This window comes from Sinocyclocheilus rhinocerous, unplaced genomic scaffold, assembly GCF_001515625.1.
Source record: "Sinocyclocheilus rhinocerous isolate Xijiao unplaced genomic scaffold, SAMN03320098_v1.1 scaffold472, whole genome shotgun sequence".
In the NCBI taxonomy this organism is placed as follows: domain Eukaryota; kingdom Metazoa; phylum Chordata; class Actinopteri; order Cypriniformes; family Cyprinidae; genus Sinocyclocheilus; species Sinocyclocheilus rhinocerous.
This window is the reverse complement of record NW_015641089.1, coordinates 640,648-658,813: the sequence shown is the minus strand read 5'-3', so window position 1 is coordinate 658,813 and position 18,166 is coordinate 640,648. Positions and strand designations below refer to the sequence as shown.

Here is an 18,166-nt window from a genome sequence, read left to right as displayed (position 1 = left end):
CGGCCAAATATTGTCCTATCCTAACAAACCATACATCAATGGAAAGCATATTTAAGCTTTCAGATGATGTATAAATCTCAATTTAAAAAAATTTACCCTTATGACTGGTTTTGTGGTCCAGGGTCACATATTATTTAATCTATTTATTAACAAATGCAACTGAAAACCTCTCCGTTCCCCAAATCCTAGTCAGGCTGGTTTACATCAGGGTTATTATTATGTTAACTAAAACTAGAACTAAAACTATTAAAACATTTTGGTTAATTGAAGTAAAGTAATGAAAAAAAAAATATATATATATTAAAATAGAAAACCTAAACTTATTTCAGTTCAAATTTCAAGTTTCAAATGAAAAAAATAAAAACTTAAATAAAAATAAACCTAAATAGCAGTTTTTAGTAAAAAAAAAAAAAAAAGCCCATAACAAAATTACTAAAATGTAAATAGATTCAAAGTAAAACAAAAAAAATAAAGTGAACGCCAATTCAAATTAATAAAAACTCTAATGGTATATAAACAATATTAGAATAATGCTGCCCTGCTCATGCCTAAATTGCAAGAAAGCAATGCAACAAAACTAGATCACTCTCATAAGGACTGCAAGCCAAAAAGTAACACTTTGTATTAAAAGTAACAGTTAGTTACCTGTATTCCAGAGGTGGTGAAATAAGGAATCTCAAACTTGACACTGATTGGTGGTTTTCCCTCCTTGTCCTCCGCCTCAACGCTGGGCAGCCCGAAATGAGCCCTCATCAGGTACTCCTTCCCTCCCTGAAACACAGAGAACACACTCGTAAGCTTCTGCTAACATTACTTTCACTCTTTTAGCTCGTAGATTTATTATCATGATTGAACAGTGACGTTTTCTTACAGGGAAGGATTTGATGGACCAAACAATCTCGCTGTTCTCCGGCACCCACTTCACGCTGCCCACCGTGGTCTTAAACTTGGGCGTGTCTGCGTCGGTCGGCACTGGAATGTGAATCTCCACGTTGTTGGCAGTGGAGCGTCGCTTAAACTGAGACTTGGCCTACGGTAAAACAGACGAGACATGAGGGTCAATTTAGATGCTCATATAAAATCACACTGAAGTTCACATGGATGGAGGTGTTCTCACTTTGATCATATACTCGATTCTGCTGTGCGAATGCTTCTCGATCACAGACTCGATCCAGATCAGCGGCTTCACCTGTTCACACAGAAAACCAAACAAAAGAATCAAACCCCAGACAACAGCATTCGATAAGTATAAATTGACCAGTGTTATTTTAGTATTACTTACATACTATTATTAAATATTAGCATATTTTGAATTAATTTTAGTTAAATTTTAATAATTGCATGTACTTTTTCCATTGTCATTGCTATTATATTATTACATTATTTTATTTAAATTGATTTAATAAATAAAATAATTGTTTTATTAATCTTTTTTTATCTTAATCTTTACATTAATCACCAAATTTTACATTTATTTTAAAATAAATACATGTATTATTTATTTACAATATTATTATTTAGGTTTAATTTACTAAGCTTTAGTTTTAATATATTTTATTTCTAGTGCTTTAACTTTAAACAAAAATTAGAAAATTTGCCCTGGCAATTAACTGAAGTAAGTTTACGTTTTTATTCTAATATTTATATTTTATTTTATTTCAGTATTATATTAACATTATACTTTGTATTTTTATAATATATAATATATTTATATATTATATTTTTAACCTAATATTAATATTTTCAGTATATTTATTTATATTTTTTAAATTATATTATATTATATTTTATTTCAATCAAAAAAAAATTTTAATAGTTGTAGTTAACAATATTACCCTAGAATTTACTTAAAGGGGTCATTGGATGCTAAATTCACTTTTACATGGTGTTTGCACATAATGTGTCTTAGCAGTGTGTGGACACAACCACCTTACAACGAGGAATACATTGAGGAATTTTAACCAAAGTATGTTACAGACATTTCATGAAGACCCTAAAGAATCATACCAACTTGTGGAAAATGGGCATCCGATGTCCCCTTTAATATTTGATGAATTGAATAAGTATGAACAAGTTTAGACACTCACGTGTGTGTTGAGGCGGTAGGACATCAGCTCAAACTCTCCGTCTGGAGGGATGAAGGAGATCGTGCGATCGTTCTCAAATCGAGACAGACGCACACACTGATGAAACTTCACATCCTCCAGCTCCACTGACTTACTCTTACCACCTGAAGAAGAGAGATATGACTGAACAGACGGCTACAACACCACACCTCAGGAGTACTTCAGCATACAGATGAGCTCAAAACAAATCCACATGAAATCAGAGGCATAAAACTCCAGTTCCGTATGGGGACAGAAAATTGAGGAAATAGACTCACGGCCAGTGTTCTCAAACAGAACCTTGTCATTCAGACCCAAACGCAGCTCTGGCATTCCTGAGAGGAACACTCTCATCTTAATGGAGCCAACGATCTCGCTGCAAAGGACGTTACCGTTCGCGCTGACCTGCAGAGAAATCAGCAGCCATGAATCCGGCATGACAAGCACTTCAATTACAGTGACATATATAGACACATACTCAATCAAAAGTAATAAAAGAAAGAAAAAAAAAACAGAATTCAGTGTAAAAAAAAAAAAAAAAACACTTTAAATTATTATTTATTTTATTTGTTATTTATTAATTTATTTTACTACTATAGTAATTATAATAATAAATTAATACAGTTCATTAGTGTAATTATTTTTTGTAATTTTATAATGTGGCTCATCCAGTCAGATTTTAAAGCCAGAAGTACATGTTTCGTAATTAACAAATTAAATAATTAGTTAATAGGGCTGCTTAATTATGGCAAAAATAATAATCACGATTATTTTGGTCAATATTGAGATATTCGTTGGCTTTTGAACCATCATGCATTTATTGAAATTTGAAAGTAATATCCTTCAACTTACATTAAACATAATTCAACAAAAAAAAATAAATCTATCTATCATTTTTTTAAACATTTTTATATACTTATCAAATTAAATATTAAGTAAATTCCAATATCGCGATACATATTGATATTGAATTATTGTCCAGCCCTAATTTGAATGATGATGTATTAATCTCAATTTTGAAAAATTGACCCTTATGACTGGTTTTGTGGTCCAGGGTCACATATGGTTAACTAAAACTATTTTTATATTTTATATAAATTATATATAAATTTGATTAAAATATTTTTTAAATAATCATATAAATGTAATCACAATAATTAATACTTGTATATAAATTTGATCCAAAGAAATAAAATCAACTTTATTTTAGTGCCCTTCCACAACTAAATGCAATTATCTTGCTTTCATAATCGTTAGAAGCCAAAATATAATATAATATAATTCAATTGCTTGTCCAGTCGTATTAGTTAACATGGCTCATCTCAGTCCTTAAACTCTTGGCCTGGACTGTTTCGGTAAAGTGCTAAAGCTTTCATAAGAACAGCAGGTTCATCTCCTCACACAACACAAGCACAATGACATGGATGTGACTGCGTCCTGTTTGTTATGAAGGATTCCTGTGTTTATTCTGAGCCCATCTACAGACATCTAAGAAACGTGCTGCTTCTAAAAACATACCAGGAGGTTGACAGACTCGATGACGTCCAGGAAAACCTCGTTCTTCCTGTACTTGATGCCCTCTGACCTCCAGGAGACGGCGTTGGTGACCGTGGCAGGGGGTCGCGGAGCGCCCGTGTCCAGCTTGTGACCTTCCTGCGTGATGTATCTGTGAAAAATAAACACACCTGTCCATCAGTTATTACTGAATGATATCTGCTGGGTCAGAGAGAGGCCTGGAAGTATTTTAGAATTGCCTCGCTTGAAACAAAACAATGTAATGATTTAAAAACTTTTAAGTGAATGTCAGTCGTCCGGCTTGAGGGCGAGTGGACAGAACTGTTTAAAATGGTTCATAAAAGGAAATCAAGCATGTACTCACTCCTGAAGGATCTTGCTGTCAGTTGTTTGCGGGTATCCAAAGTCCATGAGTTCATCCAGCAGCTCGTAGATTATGACAAAATTATCTCTGATACTCTCCTCCTCCAGCTCCTTGAAGTATTCAGAGAAAACCTGGAAAACAGACACATCAAACACCTGTTGTCATGCTGAAATGTATGCAGTGATAAACCGATATATATATAATTATTAGTTATGATGCAATAAGATGAGCTCCCTCACCCAGAAATCACTTTAAGTTTAAAAGAGAAACGCTGAAACTGATTTTTAACGTACCTGAACAATTTTGTAGAGGAAGGAGAAAACCAGGGAGACGCAAGCATTCTTTTTGGATGTTGCAACAACTGTTTGTCAGCAGGTTAAGAGACAAAATATGCTTAAAAGAAACAATAAACAAATAAAACGATTAACAGGTTACAACAAAAATATTGTAAAATGATCCTAAGTAAGATCAAAATCTAATAAAATGCAACAGTGATCAGCCATTTATTCAGCAGCCATCGTCCTGAATGTATTTTTCCAATTTATATTTATATTACAATATTTGAATTATTATTTAATTTAGTTTTTAATTCATTTTACGTAATCATTGAAAAACTCAATGCTAATTGCTAAGACTAATACCAATTAAAATCATTAATACTAATTATAGTAATAAAGCAATAGAGTTCATTAGTGTCATTTTTATGACAGTTTTGTAATTTTATAATGTGGCTCATCCAGTCATTTCATAATTCACAAATTAAATAATTAGTTAATAGATTATAGCAAAACCCATAATCATAATCATGATTATTTTGGTCAATATTGAGATATTCATCAACATCATGCATTTATTGAACTTGTCTTTTTAAAAGTTGATATCCTTGAATTGTAAATATACAAATAACGTATATAAAAATAAATAAAATAACTTTTTACAATCTTTATTTTTTCCCTTTTGTAATATTTTCTTCTTAAGAGATGTTAGAAAATGATTAAAAATAATCAGATCCAAGATCAATCACAACATTGCAAAAATTTGATTTGAAGCGCAAAAAAAAAAAAAGGTTAAAATCATAAAACTACTTTTTAGGGAACAAATGACCTGGGAACCCTGTGTGAATCAATGCAAATCATGTTTTTATTAATTTTATTTCAGTTTTATTGCTAAGTTTTATTATATTTCAGAAAACATTTATTTTATTTCAAGTAACAAAAATGCTTTTAATGGTTTTAGTTTTAGTTAACTATAATAACCTCAGAGCTCATAGTAGGTCTGTCTTGAAAAATCAACATTTCTCCATGTAGAAAATGAATGGGATTTTTAGTTCTAGAACTCTATATCGTCTGTTTTTCTAGAGGTTTGGAAGGATACGGTACAGGTTGTTGTGTTTAATCCACATGAAGCGAACTCCCCCGTGAGCCAGGATGGGCGACAGCGTTCCCTCCTCCTCTTTATCCATCAGCAGGGTCATGAAATGCTCGATCTCGGACATGTCCACATCACCGCGGTAATTTCGGCAGATCAGCACCTGAAACACACACACACACACACACACACACACAAGAGACGACTCATTTCAAATCCACTGACTCCATTTCCAATAGCTGCTGACTTTCTAATTCAGGACATTTTTTGAATGTCCAAACATCCATATTAACCCAGATACACTATAGTTACCATAGTAACCGAGGCCAGGAATGAGCAGCTTACCAGATTAAACAATCAGACTAGTTATGCAGTTCATGCAAAACTTTGTGTAACACCATGTATAGCAATTTCATGACTTAATGCAGATCAAACATATTCAGTTTATACTGTCAGATGAAGGCAATGACTTTGCAAGACTTTACATACAATAAAGTTTATATAAGGTAAGATTAAATGTGCAATTATTTCATGTAACTCAAAAGTGCTTTACAAAACAAACAAAATATGAATTATATCCTATTAAATAAACTAAAGCACAAGGATGGAGACAAACTAAAGAATAAGTATGAATACAAATGTCTGCTCTTTATAAATTAGTGATCAACAATAATTGACTTTTGACCGCTTTTGACCGACAGTTACAAAATTAAAACCAAAAGTTAATAATAAGCAGCTGTCGAAAGAGTTCATTTTTATTTAAATAACTAATACACGAGAATCTGGACTTTTAAATACTCTCAGAGCTTTCAGACCAAAGGAAACATGTTGATTCGTTTTAATTAAGAATAACTTTAAATCCTGTGTTTGATGAGGATTAGCTTTAGCCTGCTGTGCTAGTGAACCGTTATCTTACCTTCCCCTTCAGATCTAACACATAAACAGCGCTGGCCGACATGTTTGCGCCTTCCTCGACCGCTTTTACCGTTAATCTACAGAAGTCCGCTCACTTCTGGCGCATTAGTTGGTTTAATAAAGAGCTGTCATCCGTTTTAGACGCTCAGAGAAGCTCCAACACCATCAAATTGCGGATGGGAGAGATTTTGAGGAACCGGGTGGCGCTGCAGCGGTGAGAGTGAGTGACTGTAGCGCCGCCTGCCGCTCTGGAAGAATGAGAGAACTGCAGCTTCACCACAGTAGAGACCGCTGCGACAGATCACACTTGCTCTGATGGCTTGTTGTCTGTAAATTATTTATATAGTATTTAAATATTATATTTATATTAATCAAAATATTAATAATTATTTTAAATATATATTTGAATATTAATTTTTATTATAATGCACATTTTAAATATTTATTTATTAAACTAATTAATACTTATTATAATTTGAATGTACTTATGATGTACTTTTAATGTACTTTATTTATTTATTTATTGTCTTTCCACTAGATGGCGCGCGATGCTAAGCAATGCTCAAAGTATGTTACTTTCTAAGAATAATATCCTAATGTGTGATTTGCAGAGATTTCTGGTTTTGGTCTCCAGGCTCTCAAACAAGACCACAGTCTACTTCTAGTGTGCAGAAGGTGAGAATTAGATCAAGTGTGTGTGGGTGTGTGTGTGTGTGTGTACAATACTGCTGTTGCATTCAGTGTTATTTTAGTATTATTAATGTACTTTTAGCTTTAATTAACATTTTGAATTAGCCTTTATTTTTATATATTTATTTTATTTTTTATATTATATATAAAGTTATATATATATATATATATATACATATGTAGTTCATTTTAGTTCATTTTATTTAGCAATATATACATATATTGCTAAATAAAATGAACTAAAGCTAAAATTGAAATAAAAATAAATTAAATCTAAATAGTAACATTTAAAAAATTTAAAAATAATTTGAAATTAAAAATGACAAAAACGTAACCAAAAATAAAAATATAATTACTAAAATTGAAATAAAGCTAAAAATAAAATGAAAAAAAGTTAATTCAAATTATTAATGAAAGCTATAAAAGTACATAGGTTTTCCATCTAATATTTATATTTCATTTTAGCTTTATTTCAATGAACAAAAATGTTTTTAAATAGTTTTAGTTTTAGTCAACAATAATAACCTGGGTTGAAGTGTTTCTCCTATCTGTCTGAGTTGACAGGAACATGCTATGTGCATCTGATGAGATGCAGTGCAATGTGTGGCTGTTTGTGTGTCGTATGTTCTGCATGCTGTTGTTCAGAGTGAGATTCATCTCTGACGTCAGATCTTTATTTGTGAGATGGGCAGCTTCACAGGCACAGTTTAACCTTGAGATTCAGAAGACACATTTACTGTGTATAAGGGTTAAGAGGAGCATTTCCCTCAGAGAGACATAAAGATGTGAAATCGCTTCTTAATAGATGTGACCGTTGTGAAAAGTGCAATGAACTGCCAATGAAAGTCAAGACTGGTGAAATCTTTGCTGTAAAAAACCCCCCCAGCAATGTTCTTCAGATTCTGTTGCAATGCTTTTCTTTCATATGATGCAACATTCACTGGTTAAACCCATATTTAAATCACTTAAATTTATGTAAACTCTGTGACCTTTTTATCCTCATGTTAAAAATCTTTTTATTTTTCAGATCTTTCACCCTCAGATTGTCAGACTCTAACTATAAATATTTTATGAGCATATCAGTGTTTTATTTTTTTATTTAATTTTAATTCATAAAATTAAAAACATTTAAATTAAATTTTATTTAAAAAAAATTGAAATATATATATATATAAATAAGAGGGTAAGGGTAAGGGCACAACATGAGTATGACATGGAAGAGTGTTTTTAAAAAAAAACAAGGAGCAGTATTTTAATGAGCACAATGGTTTTACAGTACAACTGGGGGAATTTTAGCTTCGGGAGCCGACAAGGCAAAGTTAACAAACAAAAACCTAATTCTTATACCTCTATCTACCCTCGTTCACAAAAGAAAAGAAAATGCAATTACTTCCCTACCTCCCTATCCAAAAACAATCAATAAAAGGTTCCAACAAAAATGGCGTCGGTCTCCCTACTTCCCCAGAAACGTATGTACAATTATTTACAAAGGTGAGCAAACATATCCAAACAGGGGCAATCCAGAATCAAGGTCAAAGAACATGCGGTGGTCTGTATTACGAATGAGTGGGCTAAGCAAACTAACAAACAACAATCAATCTCTCACAGGCAAACACTCAAATGAACACACAGAGATACTCTCAGTCTTACTAACCATAACTAACTGGCAGGGTCAAGCAGAGCAAACACAGCAAGTGAGCACAAGGCTGATGCCGGAAGTGACGAGGGAGGCTTTTATAGGCAGCTAGGAGTCAGGAGACCGGGCAGGGTGTGGCACCAATTAGACTGCAGGAACCAATCAGTCTTCTTCCTGGACAGAGACACACAAACACCTCCCAAAACAGAAGAAAACACATAGAACAAAAGGGACGTAACTATATATGTGTGTGTGTGTGTGTGTGTGTTTTAATTTAATTATTCAGTTCAGCACTATTTGAATTATTATATAAAATTACTATATTAATTCAAATTTGTATAAAATTAAATAAAATTAAATTAATTATATAAAATTACTATATTATGGCGGGCAAAAGCCGATCACCACCTCCACGTGGTGCCCGCTGGACAACGACCCGAGGGAAGTTGACGAATGGTGACGGTCTCCAACGACAGGTGGAGCGAAGCATCGGTTGGAGTATTTTTTGGTCGCATCAATGGCTACGCCTAGTCAAAATTTGGATCTGAATGCTAGGGTGTCCCCTGTAGGTGATGCGCGTCGTCCTCGCCCAAACGACATGAGAAATGTGCGAGGGCTCCCCACTGATGGGCGAAGTGGGTTAAAGAAGAGAGCCCAAATAAGAATTGCGACGTTAAACGTTGGAACGATGACCGGAAGAAGCCAAGAATTGGCCGAAGCTTTAAAGAACCGCCGCATCGACATTGCGTGGTTTCAAGAAACCAAATGGAAAGGAGCGAAGGCCAAGGAGATTGGCGAAGGATACAAACTTTATTACAACGGCACCAGCAACAACCGCAATGGCATTGGGATCGTGGTCAGTGAGAAGCAGTGGAGCAATGTCACTGAAACCCACCGAATTTCCGATCGGCTCAAGGCCATCAAGATCGAATCTGGTGCAATGACTCTTCGAATCGTCTCCGGCTATGCCCCGCAGACCGGCTGCCCTGACAACGTGAAGGACATTTTCTGGGAGAGCTTAGACGCCCACCTTCGGACCGTGGGCCCCCCCGACGAATACATCGCGATTGGTGGCGATCTAAATGGACATGTTGGATTGGCTAGGGGCGGATATGATGTGTTTCACGGCGGAAACGGGTATGGCGACCGCATCTTGGAGTGCGTTGAAGCCCACGGCATGGCAGTGGTCAATACCTTTTTCAGGAAGAGGCCGAGCCACCACATGACCTGCGCCAGTGGCGGCCGCACAGCGCAAATTGACTACATGCTTATTCGACGACGAGATTTGAAACTCGTGAAGAAGCAGGCGCTCAAAGTGTGGTTTCAGTCCTGCACCGACGGCGATCTACAACAATGCAAAACCTTAAAATCAGCTGCAAAACGATCCGTGGGGCCCATTACGACCGGCTATACATGGAGTTGGAGTTGTTCTTTTCAAAAGGGGAAAAGAAGATCTATCGGTTGGCCAACACTCGCCACCGAGCCACCCAGGACATCGGCCAAATCAAAAACGTCAAGGACGAAGACCACCGAATCATCCGAGACACACCCAACATCCTCCGACACTGGAGCAATTACTTCACCAAAATCAGCAATGAAGAATTCGACCACCCACCGATCCAAAGCGCTGATCCGACCCCTGGACCCATCCCACCGATAACCATCAAAGAAGTTGAAGAAGCCTTGAAGAAGATGAAGAACGGAAAGGCCACTGGCCCCGACGACATTCCCGCCGAAGCGTGGAAAATCCTTGGCCACCAAGGAGCCGAGATCCTCGGCCGCCCTTTTCAGTCTAATTATCGATGATGGCGCCGCAACAGCGGCGTGAATGACCAGCATAACGGTGCCCATTTCAAAGAGCAAGGGCGATGTGATGGAGTGCTCAAACTACCGTACAATCCATCTTGTGACGTGACGTGACATGTGGCCAAGTATGGTGACCCATACTCGGAATTAGTGCTCTGCATTTAACCCATCCAAAGTGCACACACACAGCAGTGAACACACACACACACACCGTGAACACACACCCAGAGCAGTGTTCTATCTACCCGTGATCGCTCTTGTTCGCCGATGACGTCTTCCTGGCCAATGAACAACGTGCGGAACTCAAAGAAGAAGCCCAGTAGTGGCACGATTGGCTCGGTGAGTACAGCTTGCGCTTGAGCACTGAGAATGCCGCCTGGAGGAAATGGCGCCAGGTAACTGGTGTCATGTGCGATCACTGGATGCCTTTGCGCCTCAAGTCAAAGATCTACAAGACCATGGTCCGCTCAGTCGTCCGGTATGGATCCGAATGCTGGCCGGTGACAGCAAAGCACGAGCAAGCTCTCCACGTCATGGAAATGCGAATGCTTCGTTGGAGCCTTCAGCTTCCTTTGGAGCCTCCAACGTGATTCAACCACGTCATAAACGGAGACGTACGACGATGGCTGGGTGTTGCGCCAATCATGACCAAGATGATGGAGGGACGGCTCCGATGGTACGAACACATTATATGCAGCAGTGAAAATTCTGTAGCGTCTCGAGACTGACAGCCTGAGGCTGCATGGACGATCATGGACCGGATTACTGAATGGATGGACCGAATTACCGAAGACATGCATCACGTGAACGTCGCCCCAGAAGATGCCTTGGATTGAGCCAGATGGAGACGAGCGTGCCAACAAGTGGACCCTGCCATTGCGTGTGATCAAAGCTAGGACAAAGAAGATATAAAATTACTATATTATATAAAATTATATATAATTATTATATAACTAATACAACAAATTGAAATATAATATTTTATTATTTACATTATTTATTAATGGGTAGAGCTAACGATAGCCATTTAGCACTGGTCTACACTTTTATAAAATTTCAAAAGGGGGGGTTTCGCAGTGCTGCTACAGAAAAAAAATATTTTAGATTCCTCAAAGAACATTTCAGTTCAGAGTTTTAGAACATTTTAATGACCTAAAGTATTTTTTACCACTTTAAAGAACCTTTTGTGGAATGAAATGTTTCCATGGATAATAATGTTCTTCATGGAACCATCAATGGCAATGACTTTATTTTTAAGCATGTACAGTAGGTCAGGCCTCTCTTTGTCTTCTTTCTAACCTCTCCACTGGTTTCCAGACTGGTGGAGTGAGTTATTGCTGCTCTGTCCTGCTTTCCTAATATGCAGCTGGAAAATCAACCCCATGAACTCTGTGTGTCTGCTAAAAACAGACAGACAGGCCAAACATTGAACAAACATACATATACAATATCCATTTTCTTTATTAAAACAAAAAATCACAATTACATCTTGTGAATTTCGTGTAGTTGGTTCCCGTGAAATAATGTGCCTGAAAATGTCATTTAATTTAATGTAATTTGACTGTTTAAACTCAAATTTAAATCACTTAAATGTATGTGAACTCTAACACATTTTTTAAACATTTTTATTTTTCAGATCTTTAAATGTTTTCTATTATTTTTTAAAAATATTTAAAATTATTTAAAATATTTGACATTCTAAAACATTATTTTATGATATCAATATTTTAATTCAGTTCACTAGAATAATTTTATTTTATAAAATTTAAAATGTGTGTCCATTATATTATATTATATTATATTATATTATATTATTCAGTCCCAGAATGCATTGTGATGAACTTTTATCCAAGATGGCTGACAGAGTTGAAGCAAAGTTTGTGTTGATTTTAAATATATTTTCATCCATTTTAAATATAATCAGCACAGAAATATTGATTAAAAACAATTACAATTATACATAATTTAATGATTTCGCATGTTAATATACTTGTATAGTAGGAAATATTTGGATAAAGGTAAACATGTTAAGCTTGCTGATGGAAGGTCTGAACAAATAACCTCCTGGAAAACATGAATTATTAATAAAGTGGACATTTCTATGAAGATGGGCGGTAATGAACTGAGGTAAGCAGCTGTTTATGTGTTTACTCTTGTGTTGTGATTGACAGGTCTAGATGAACATGCTTCTATTGAACTCTTGTTTAGTTGCTCTGTGTATTCTGTGTATTTTTAATGTAATGTATTTTATTTTTTAAAGTGGCAGGAAGTCATTTATTGTGAATGAGAGGTTGACTTGGTCAGTAGGTTTTGTAAAGGAGCCGCTGATGATTTATGAGCCATGGACTGAGCTGAAAGGTCTATGCTCTATAATTAGACAAGTATTCCAAATATCATCTTGCTTTAGTGTGAACCTCTTCTTGCACATGTTTTGTGAAAGTGTGCCGGTCACAATCACCTGACATGAGCTCAAGTTACACGCGGCTCTTGGACTGTTGTAGGTTTATTAACACTGTAAAGCCTGACATGTGAAATAATAGTCTAAAAAACAATTTGAAATGGAGTTTATTGAGACTTTTGACAAAATATAAAAGAAAAGAAATGTTTTGCATCACATTTGATCCATCAGACTTTTATGGTTCATATAGGCTGATATAGTGAAAATATGGAGCGAAAAACAGCTCAGTTTTATTCAGAGGCCCAAACTGATCAAAAATATGCAATTTGCTGCAGATGTTGATATTTATATGGCCAAAAAGTGATGGAATTCTGAAGCTTGTAATGTAAATAATAAGATCTTTATAACAATACAGCAGACAACTTACATAAAATGCTATAAATATCAGTCGTCACTCTATATCTCCAATAATATGTCCTAGTAAGATGAGATTTAAATGATCAAACCATATAATGCAATGCAATCCAATGATGATCGAGAGATGAACAAATAAACGTTCCTCAAAAGCCTGAAGATCAGATTTGAGACTCACATTTGAACAGGATCTTATGGAGAATCAAGTAAAGCTGAGCTGCTTCAGTCCAGTAAGTGTTCATCTGGAAATATTACTAAAGTTATTCTTATGTTTACTTGATAAAAATCAGTCAAGATTTGACAGCAGAAAGACACGTGAAGCACGAGCTGAAGGTGTACGTTTGTACAGTTACACTAACAGACCTTTGACTTACTAAAAAAAAGTCTAAACTATCAATCAGACGACAGAAGGCATGTAGATTGTGTGTGACAGTAAACAGCACTCAGTTCTCTAGTTCAAGTTCATGTTTGGCTGTTTCAGACGATTGCGTTTCCCAGCAGTGCTCACATTTCAACACTAAAGCAGGTAAAACATCAGCAAGCGCCAAATAAACATGTTCTGCTTGTACCTCCAGTTACATCCAACTGAAAACATGAAAACTTTTGATAACATGAGGAATAAAAGCTGAATGACTTCTATTACCCTGTTGAAAAAAACTGCATGTTTTGAAGCATGGCAGCTGGTTTAAGCTGGTCCTGAGCTGGAGCTAGTTGCTTATGCTTAAACCAGCTCATGACTAGCTAAGGACCAGATCAAACCAGATACAAATGACAGTTTTTATCTGTTTTTATTGAAATGGCCAAGTATTGACATTTCTATCAGGCGTTTCTCATAAAACTCATTTTAAAAATAAAAATAATGAATGTGAACAGCAGCTCAGATAATTTAATGAAAAAAACACATTTCATTACACCAAATACATAAAATAATGTTCTTTTTAGCAGAATCATACGGCCCCTTTAAGTTCATATTGAGATCTCTGATTGCAGACTACTGTGGTAAACCTGAGCACAGTTTGAGATACTGTTGAGATATTTCTTGGAACTCTAGACACGTGTGAGAAGGGAGAGAAATGATTCAGATGTCATTGATGTTTTTTTCTTCCTAAGCAGGTGCATTAGTAAAATCTGCTGTATTTGATGTTTGATATCTGGCATGTCAACATCTACATCACTGTATAGTTTGTGTGTTCAGATATGATGGCTGTGTGTTACCCTGAATGCTTATTTTAGCCCCCTGTGTGCAAACTCACACACTCACACTCACACACACACACACACACACACACTCACACACTCACATACTCACACACACTCACACACACACACACACACACACACAATGTGCTTTAGGGCATTTGAGATTATTTGAATTATCGGCATTTTAAGTATTTAGCACATATGTTTGGACATCATGGAAAGTTTTATTTTAGTTCCAGTTTTCTTAGAAGTGTGTGTGTGTGTGTGTGCCTACTTAACCATATTTTGGGACAAATTTGTTCATAGAAGTGCTGAAAACGTCCTTTTGGGCACATCCTTATACAACAATATAAAAAATAAAAAAGTCAAAGTTTGTTGTTTTTTGTTTTTTTGGGAAAAAATGCAGGTTTTCTGTTTAGGGTGAGGGTTAGTGTTAAGCTATACAGTATTTCTAACTAGCTGTATATAACAACAATCCAAGTCTATGCAATGTCCCCATTTAGATAAGTATATAAAATTGTGCATAGATTATGCAGTAAAAATGCATAGCATAGTTCATACAATACAAACTCAATTTTTATTGTATGATGTTCTGTGCTGGTTGGACTTTAGTAGTTCTAAAATTAATATTTAGTGAGTAATATGAATTTAATCAGATAGATACATATACAGTATGTAGTTTGTAATAATAATCAAACCCTATATACATTTCAGAAGTCATACAGCATGTTACATAAACAGACAAGAAGCTTTCAGCAAGTTATTTGTTAGGAGACAGTATGTGTCACTATGGATGACAGAGGACAGATTCACTTAATTGTCAGGCATTTCAATTCAATTTGTGCATGATAAAAATATCATAACATTTTCCTTTAAAGTTTGTGAATAATGTCCCAGGTTAACAATTAATAATTATACTGGCTGGACTAACTGACTGTACCTTCACTAAAAACATAACAGAAATACAGTACACTTGAAATATTCACTTGAAATACAGCAAAAAAAAACAAAAAAAAAAAACTTAAATTGCATTGATTTGTTAATGTGAAATTATATTAATCTGCAATTTTAAATTCATGATTGGAATGTTAAATTGTGTTAAATTGTTAATCTACAGCTACTGGATGTTTATAAACCACTATAATCATATATACACACTTTGTGTTTTAGTCATTTTATTTATCTTGACTTATGTTTTATGTTTAAAACATTTTTCTGAACTATATAAACTAGTGAATCCATCAAGTTGGATTCATACTTTTTTTTTCTTAGACAGTATGTCTACAGGCCAAAAATTTCACGTATGGAATTTTTTTATGCTTAATTGTCATTATTTTATCTCTTTAATTTATGCTGATGTAAATAACTAGGTAAAAGTAAAAATGACAGTAATGTGAATCATCATTGAGGGTAAAGTAAAATGTCTGAATGCATTAGAGTCATGAGAATTTTGTGTTTAATTTTCTTTATGTATATAGTGTTTGATCTTTTCTTTTCATCTTGGGATTGGGAAATTTGTGAAATTCACAAGCCCACCTTCACATCAAATGAAAACATTCAGATACACATCTGGTGCAAATGGCAATCACAAAGCATTTGTAGTGTTGACCTGAGCTGTGTTTGGTTTTGTGGTGGTTTCTGTCATGATCTCTGTTGATTCATTATGAAGTAACGCTGGTTCTTTAATCATATCTGCGGTCGCTTCATTGACGCCCTGTTTGAAGAAGCTCCCGTGATGTTTCAGTCTGTGCTGCCTGAAAATCCAGAAACAGAAAAGAGACAAAGTTTTGTATATAAAAAAGACCTTATATCAGACTTAATAGTCAGTGAAAGCGAAGCCGTCGTCACCTCTGCTCTCTCCTGCTCTGCGGCGTCTCGCTGGACTTCACAAACACAACAGCATCTCCACCCTGAACCAGAGAACCAAATTCTCCTTCTTTGGGTCTGAATATTAGCCTTCAGAAAAAAAGAAAAAATACATCAAATGTTTATATACACACACACAGACACATGTGTATAGTATGTTTTTGAAAGAAGTCTATTATGTTTATCAAGGTTGCATTTATTTGAATACAGTAAAAACAGTAACACTATGAAATATAACCATGACAAACATATTTATTCATAAATTGTGGTAATAATACTATAAATTACATTTTAACCCTTTTACATTTCCAACAGGAAACACATTTCTATAGTTTATCAGGATATTCACTTCAAATATATTAAATAGATATGCAACAGTTTCTGTTATGGCTTATTTCAAATTTACGTTTATGCGAAATAAAGATTTTTTTGTAAAACACATACTGCTCAAAAGTTTAGGGACAGTAAGATTTTTTGTTTTTGTTCTGCTCACCAAAGCTGCATTTATTTGATTAAAAATACAGTAAAATCAGTACAATTGTGAAATATTATTACAATTTAAAATAACTGTTTTCTATTTTAATATATTGTAAAATGTAATTTATTTCTGTGATCAAAGCTGAATTTTCAGCATCATTCCTCCAGTCTTCAGTGTCACATGATCTTCAGAAATCATTCTAATATGCTGATTTGCTGCTCAAGAAACATTTCTGATTATTATCAATGTTGAAAACAGTTGGGCTACTTCATATTTTTGTGGAAACCGAGGTACATTTTTATTTTTCAGGATTCTTTGATAAATACAAAGTTCAAAAGAACAGCATTTATTTGAAACAGAAATCTTTTGTAACATTATAAATATCTTTACTTTTGATCATTTTAATGCATCCTTGCTGAATAAAAGTATTAATTTCTTTAAAAATATCTTACTGACCCCAAACTGTATATATTATCTACGCATTCATGCAGTTATGACTTTAATTCTCTAATAGCAACTGTGCAATAGCGGCTCTATGATCTGAAATGACTCACCTGGACTGTGTTTCTCCAGATTTGATCCTCATTCGGCGAATCATGAACTGATTGGTGCTGAAGAAGCCGTAGAGATACGAGTCTTTCTCCCAGTGTAAGTTCAGCATCAGCAGCTCGCCGATGTCTTTGTCAGACGTCAGCAGGAATGAGACGGTGCTGTTGGTGCTCATGCTGGGCCTGCGTGAAGAGAAAGATTTACCAGTCATGTTTAGCTCCCTTTAAAATGGCTTTGGTATTTTGTATCTAATGACATTCAGACATTTTATAGTGTGATGGAAGTGTGGTTTTGGGGCCACTGAACTATTAAAATTAATAATAAAATAAAAAAACCTCTGGTGCTCTTCATTCATTTTTGCCCAAATATTTTTATGCTTTAGTTTTTTATAATTTTTTCTTCAAATGAATGGTACAAAACTTGGTAAAGGTTTTGGCACTTGCTATGTGAACACACACACACACACAAATAAATACGCGTGTACTGTTAGCGGAATTTCATCTAGTGGAAAGCTTTGGTACTGCACCCAAACAAACTTTTCGTGAAAACTCATTTTTTGAGATATCAACTTCAAATTTGGAACAAAACTTGTTTAGGTTTATGGCTTTAATTTTCAAGAGGTATTACAGTAATACATGTTTTGGAAAGTATATAATATTTTATATATTTTGCAAAACTTTTTAAAATATATTTTATACATTATTTTATATTTTATTATATTTTTATATTACATTATTATATGTTATTTTATTATATTTTATTATTTTATATCATATATATTTCATATAAAATTTTTAAATAATGTTTTTGTGCATTTTTCATAATAATAATCTTAAATTTCTATTAATTTTTTTTGTTTCTT

At 34.7% G+C, this 18,166-nt stretch overlaps 2 protein-coding genes across 3 annotated transcripts in view; both read right to left on the bottom strand.

Annotated features, from left to right (window-relative positions):
• Positions 1 to 6,477, bottom strand: part of ap1m1 (adaptor related protein complex 1 subunit mu 1) — a 44,793-nt gene extending 38,316 nt beyond the window's left edge. For both annotated transcript variants that reach the window (XM_016571110.1, XM_016571109.1), the window contains exons 1-10: positions 6,269 to 6,477; positions 5,359 to 5,515; positions 4,278 to 4,345; positions 3,985 to 4,115; positions 3,624 to 3,771; positions 2,384 to 2,510; positions 2,088 to 2,230; positions 1,118 to 1,189; positions 872 to 1,030; positions 646 to 771 (exon numbers count right to left, since the gene is read on the bottom strand). In XM_016571110.1, the coding sequence (XP_016426596.1) occupies positions 646 to 771; positions 872 to 1,030; positions 1,118 to 1,189; positions 2,088 to 2,230; positions 2,384 to 2,510; positions 3,624 to 3,771; positions 3,985 to 4,115; positions 4,278 to 4,345; positions 5,359 to 5,515; positions 6,269 to 6,310 (1,173 nt within the window). In that variant the 5' untranslated portion in view covers positions 6,311 to 6,477. The remainder of the gene's footprint in view (positions 1 to 645; positions 772 to 871; positions 1,031 to 1,117; positions 1,190 to 2,087; positions 2,231 to 2,383; positions 2,511 to 3,623; positions 3,772 to 3,984; positions 4,116 to 4,277; positions 4,346 to 5,358; positions 5,516 to 6,268) is intronic.
• A 9,291-nt stretch (positions 6,478 to 15,768) lies between these two features.
• LOC107754598 (lipoprotein lipase-like) overlaps positions 15,769 to 18,166 on the bottom strand; it is a 7,985-nt gene continuing 5,587 nt past the window's right edge. Inside the window, exons 8-10 of the mRNA XM_016571108.1 lie at positions 17,310 to 17,486; positions 16,260 to 16,367; positions 15,769 to 16,165 (exon numbers count right to left, since the gene is read on the bottom strand). Coding sequence (XP_016426594.1) covers positions 15,997 to 16,165; positions 16,260 to 16,367; positions 17,310 to 17,486 — 454 coding nt within the window. The 3' untranslated portion in view covers positions 15,769 to 15,996. The remainder of the gene's footprint in view (positions 16,166 to 16,259; positions 16,368 to 17,309; positions 17,487 to 18,166) is intronic.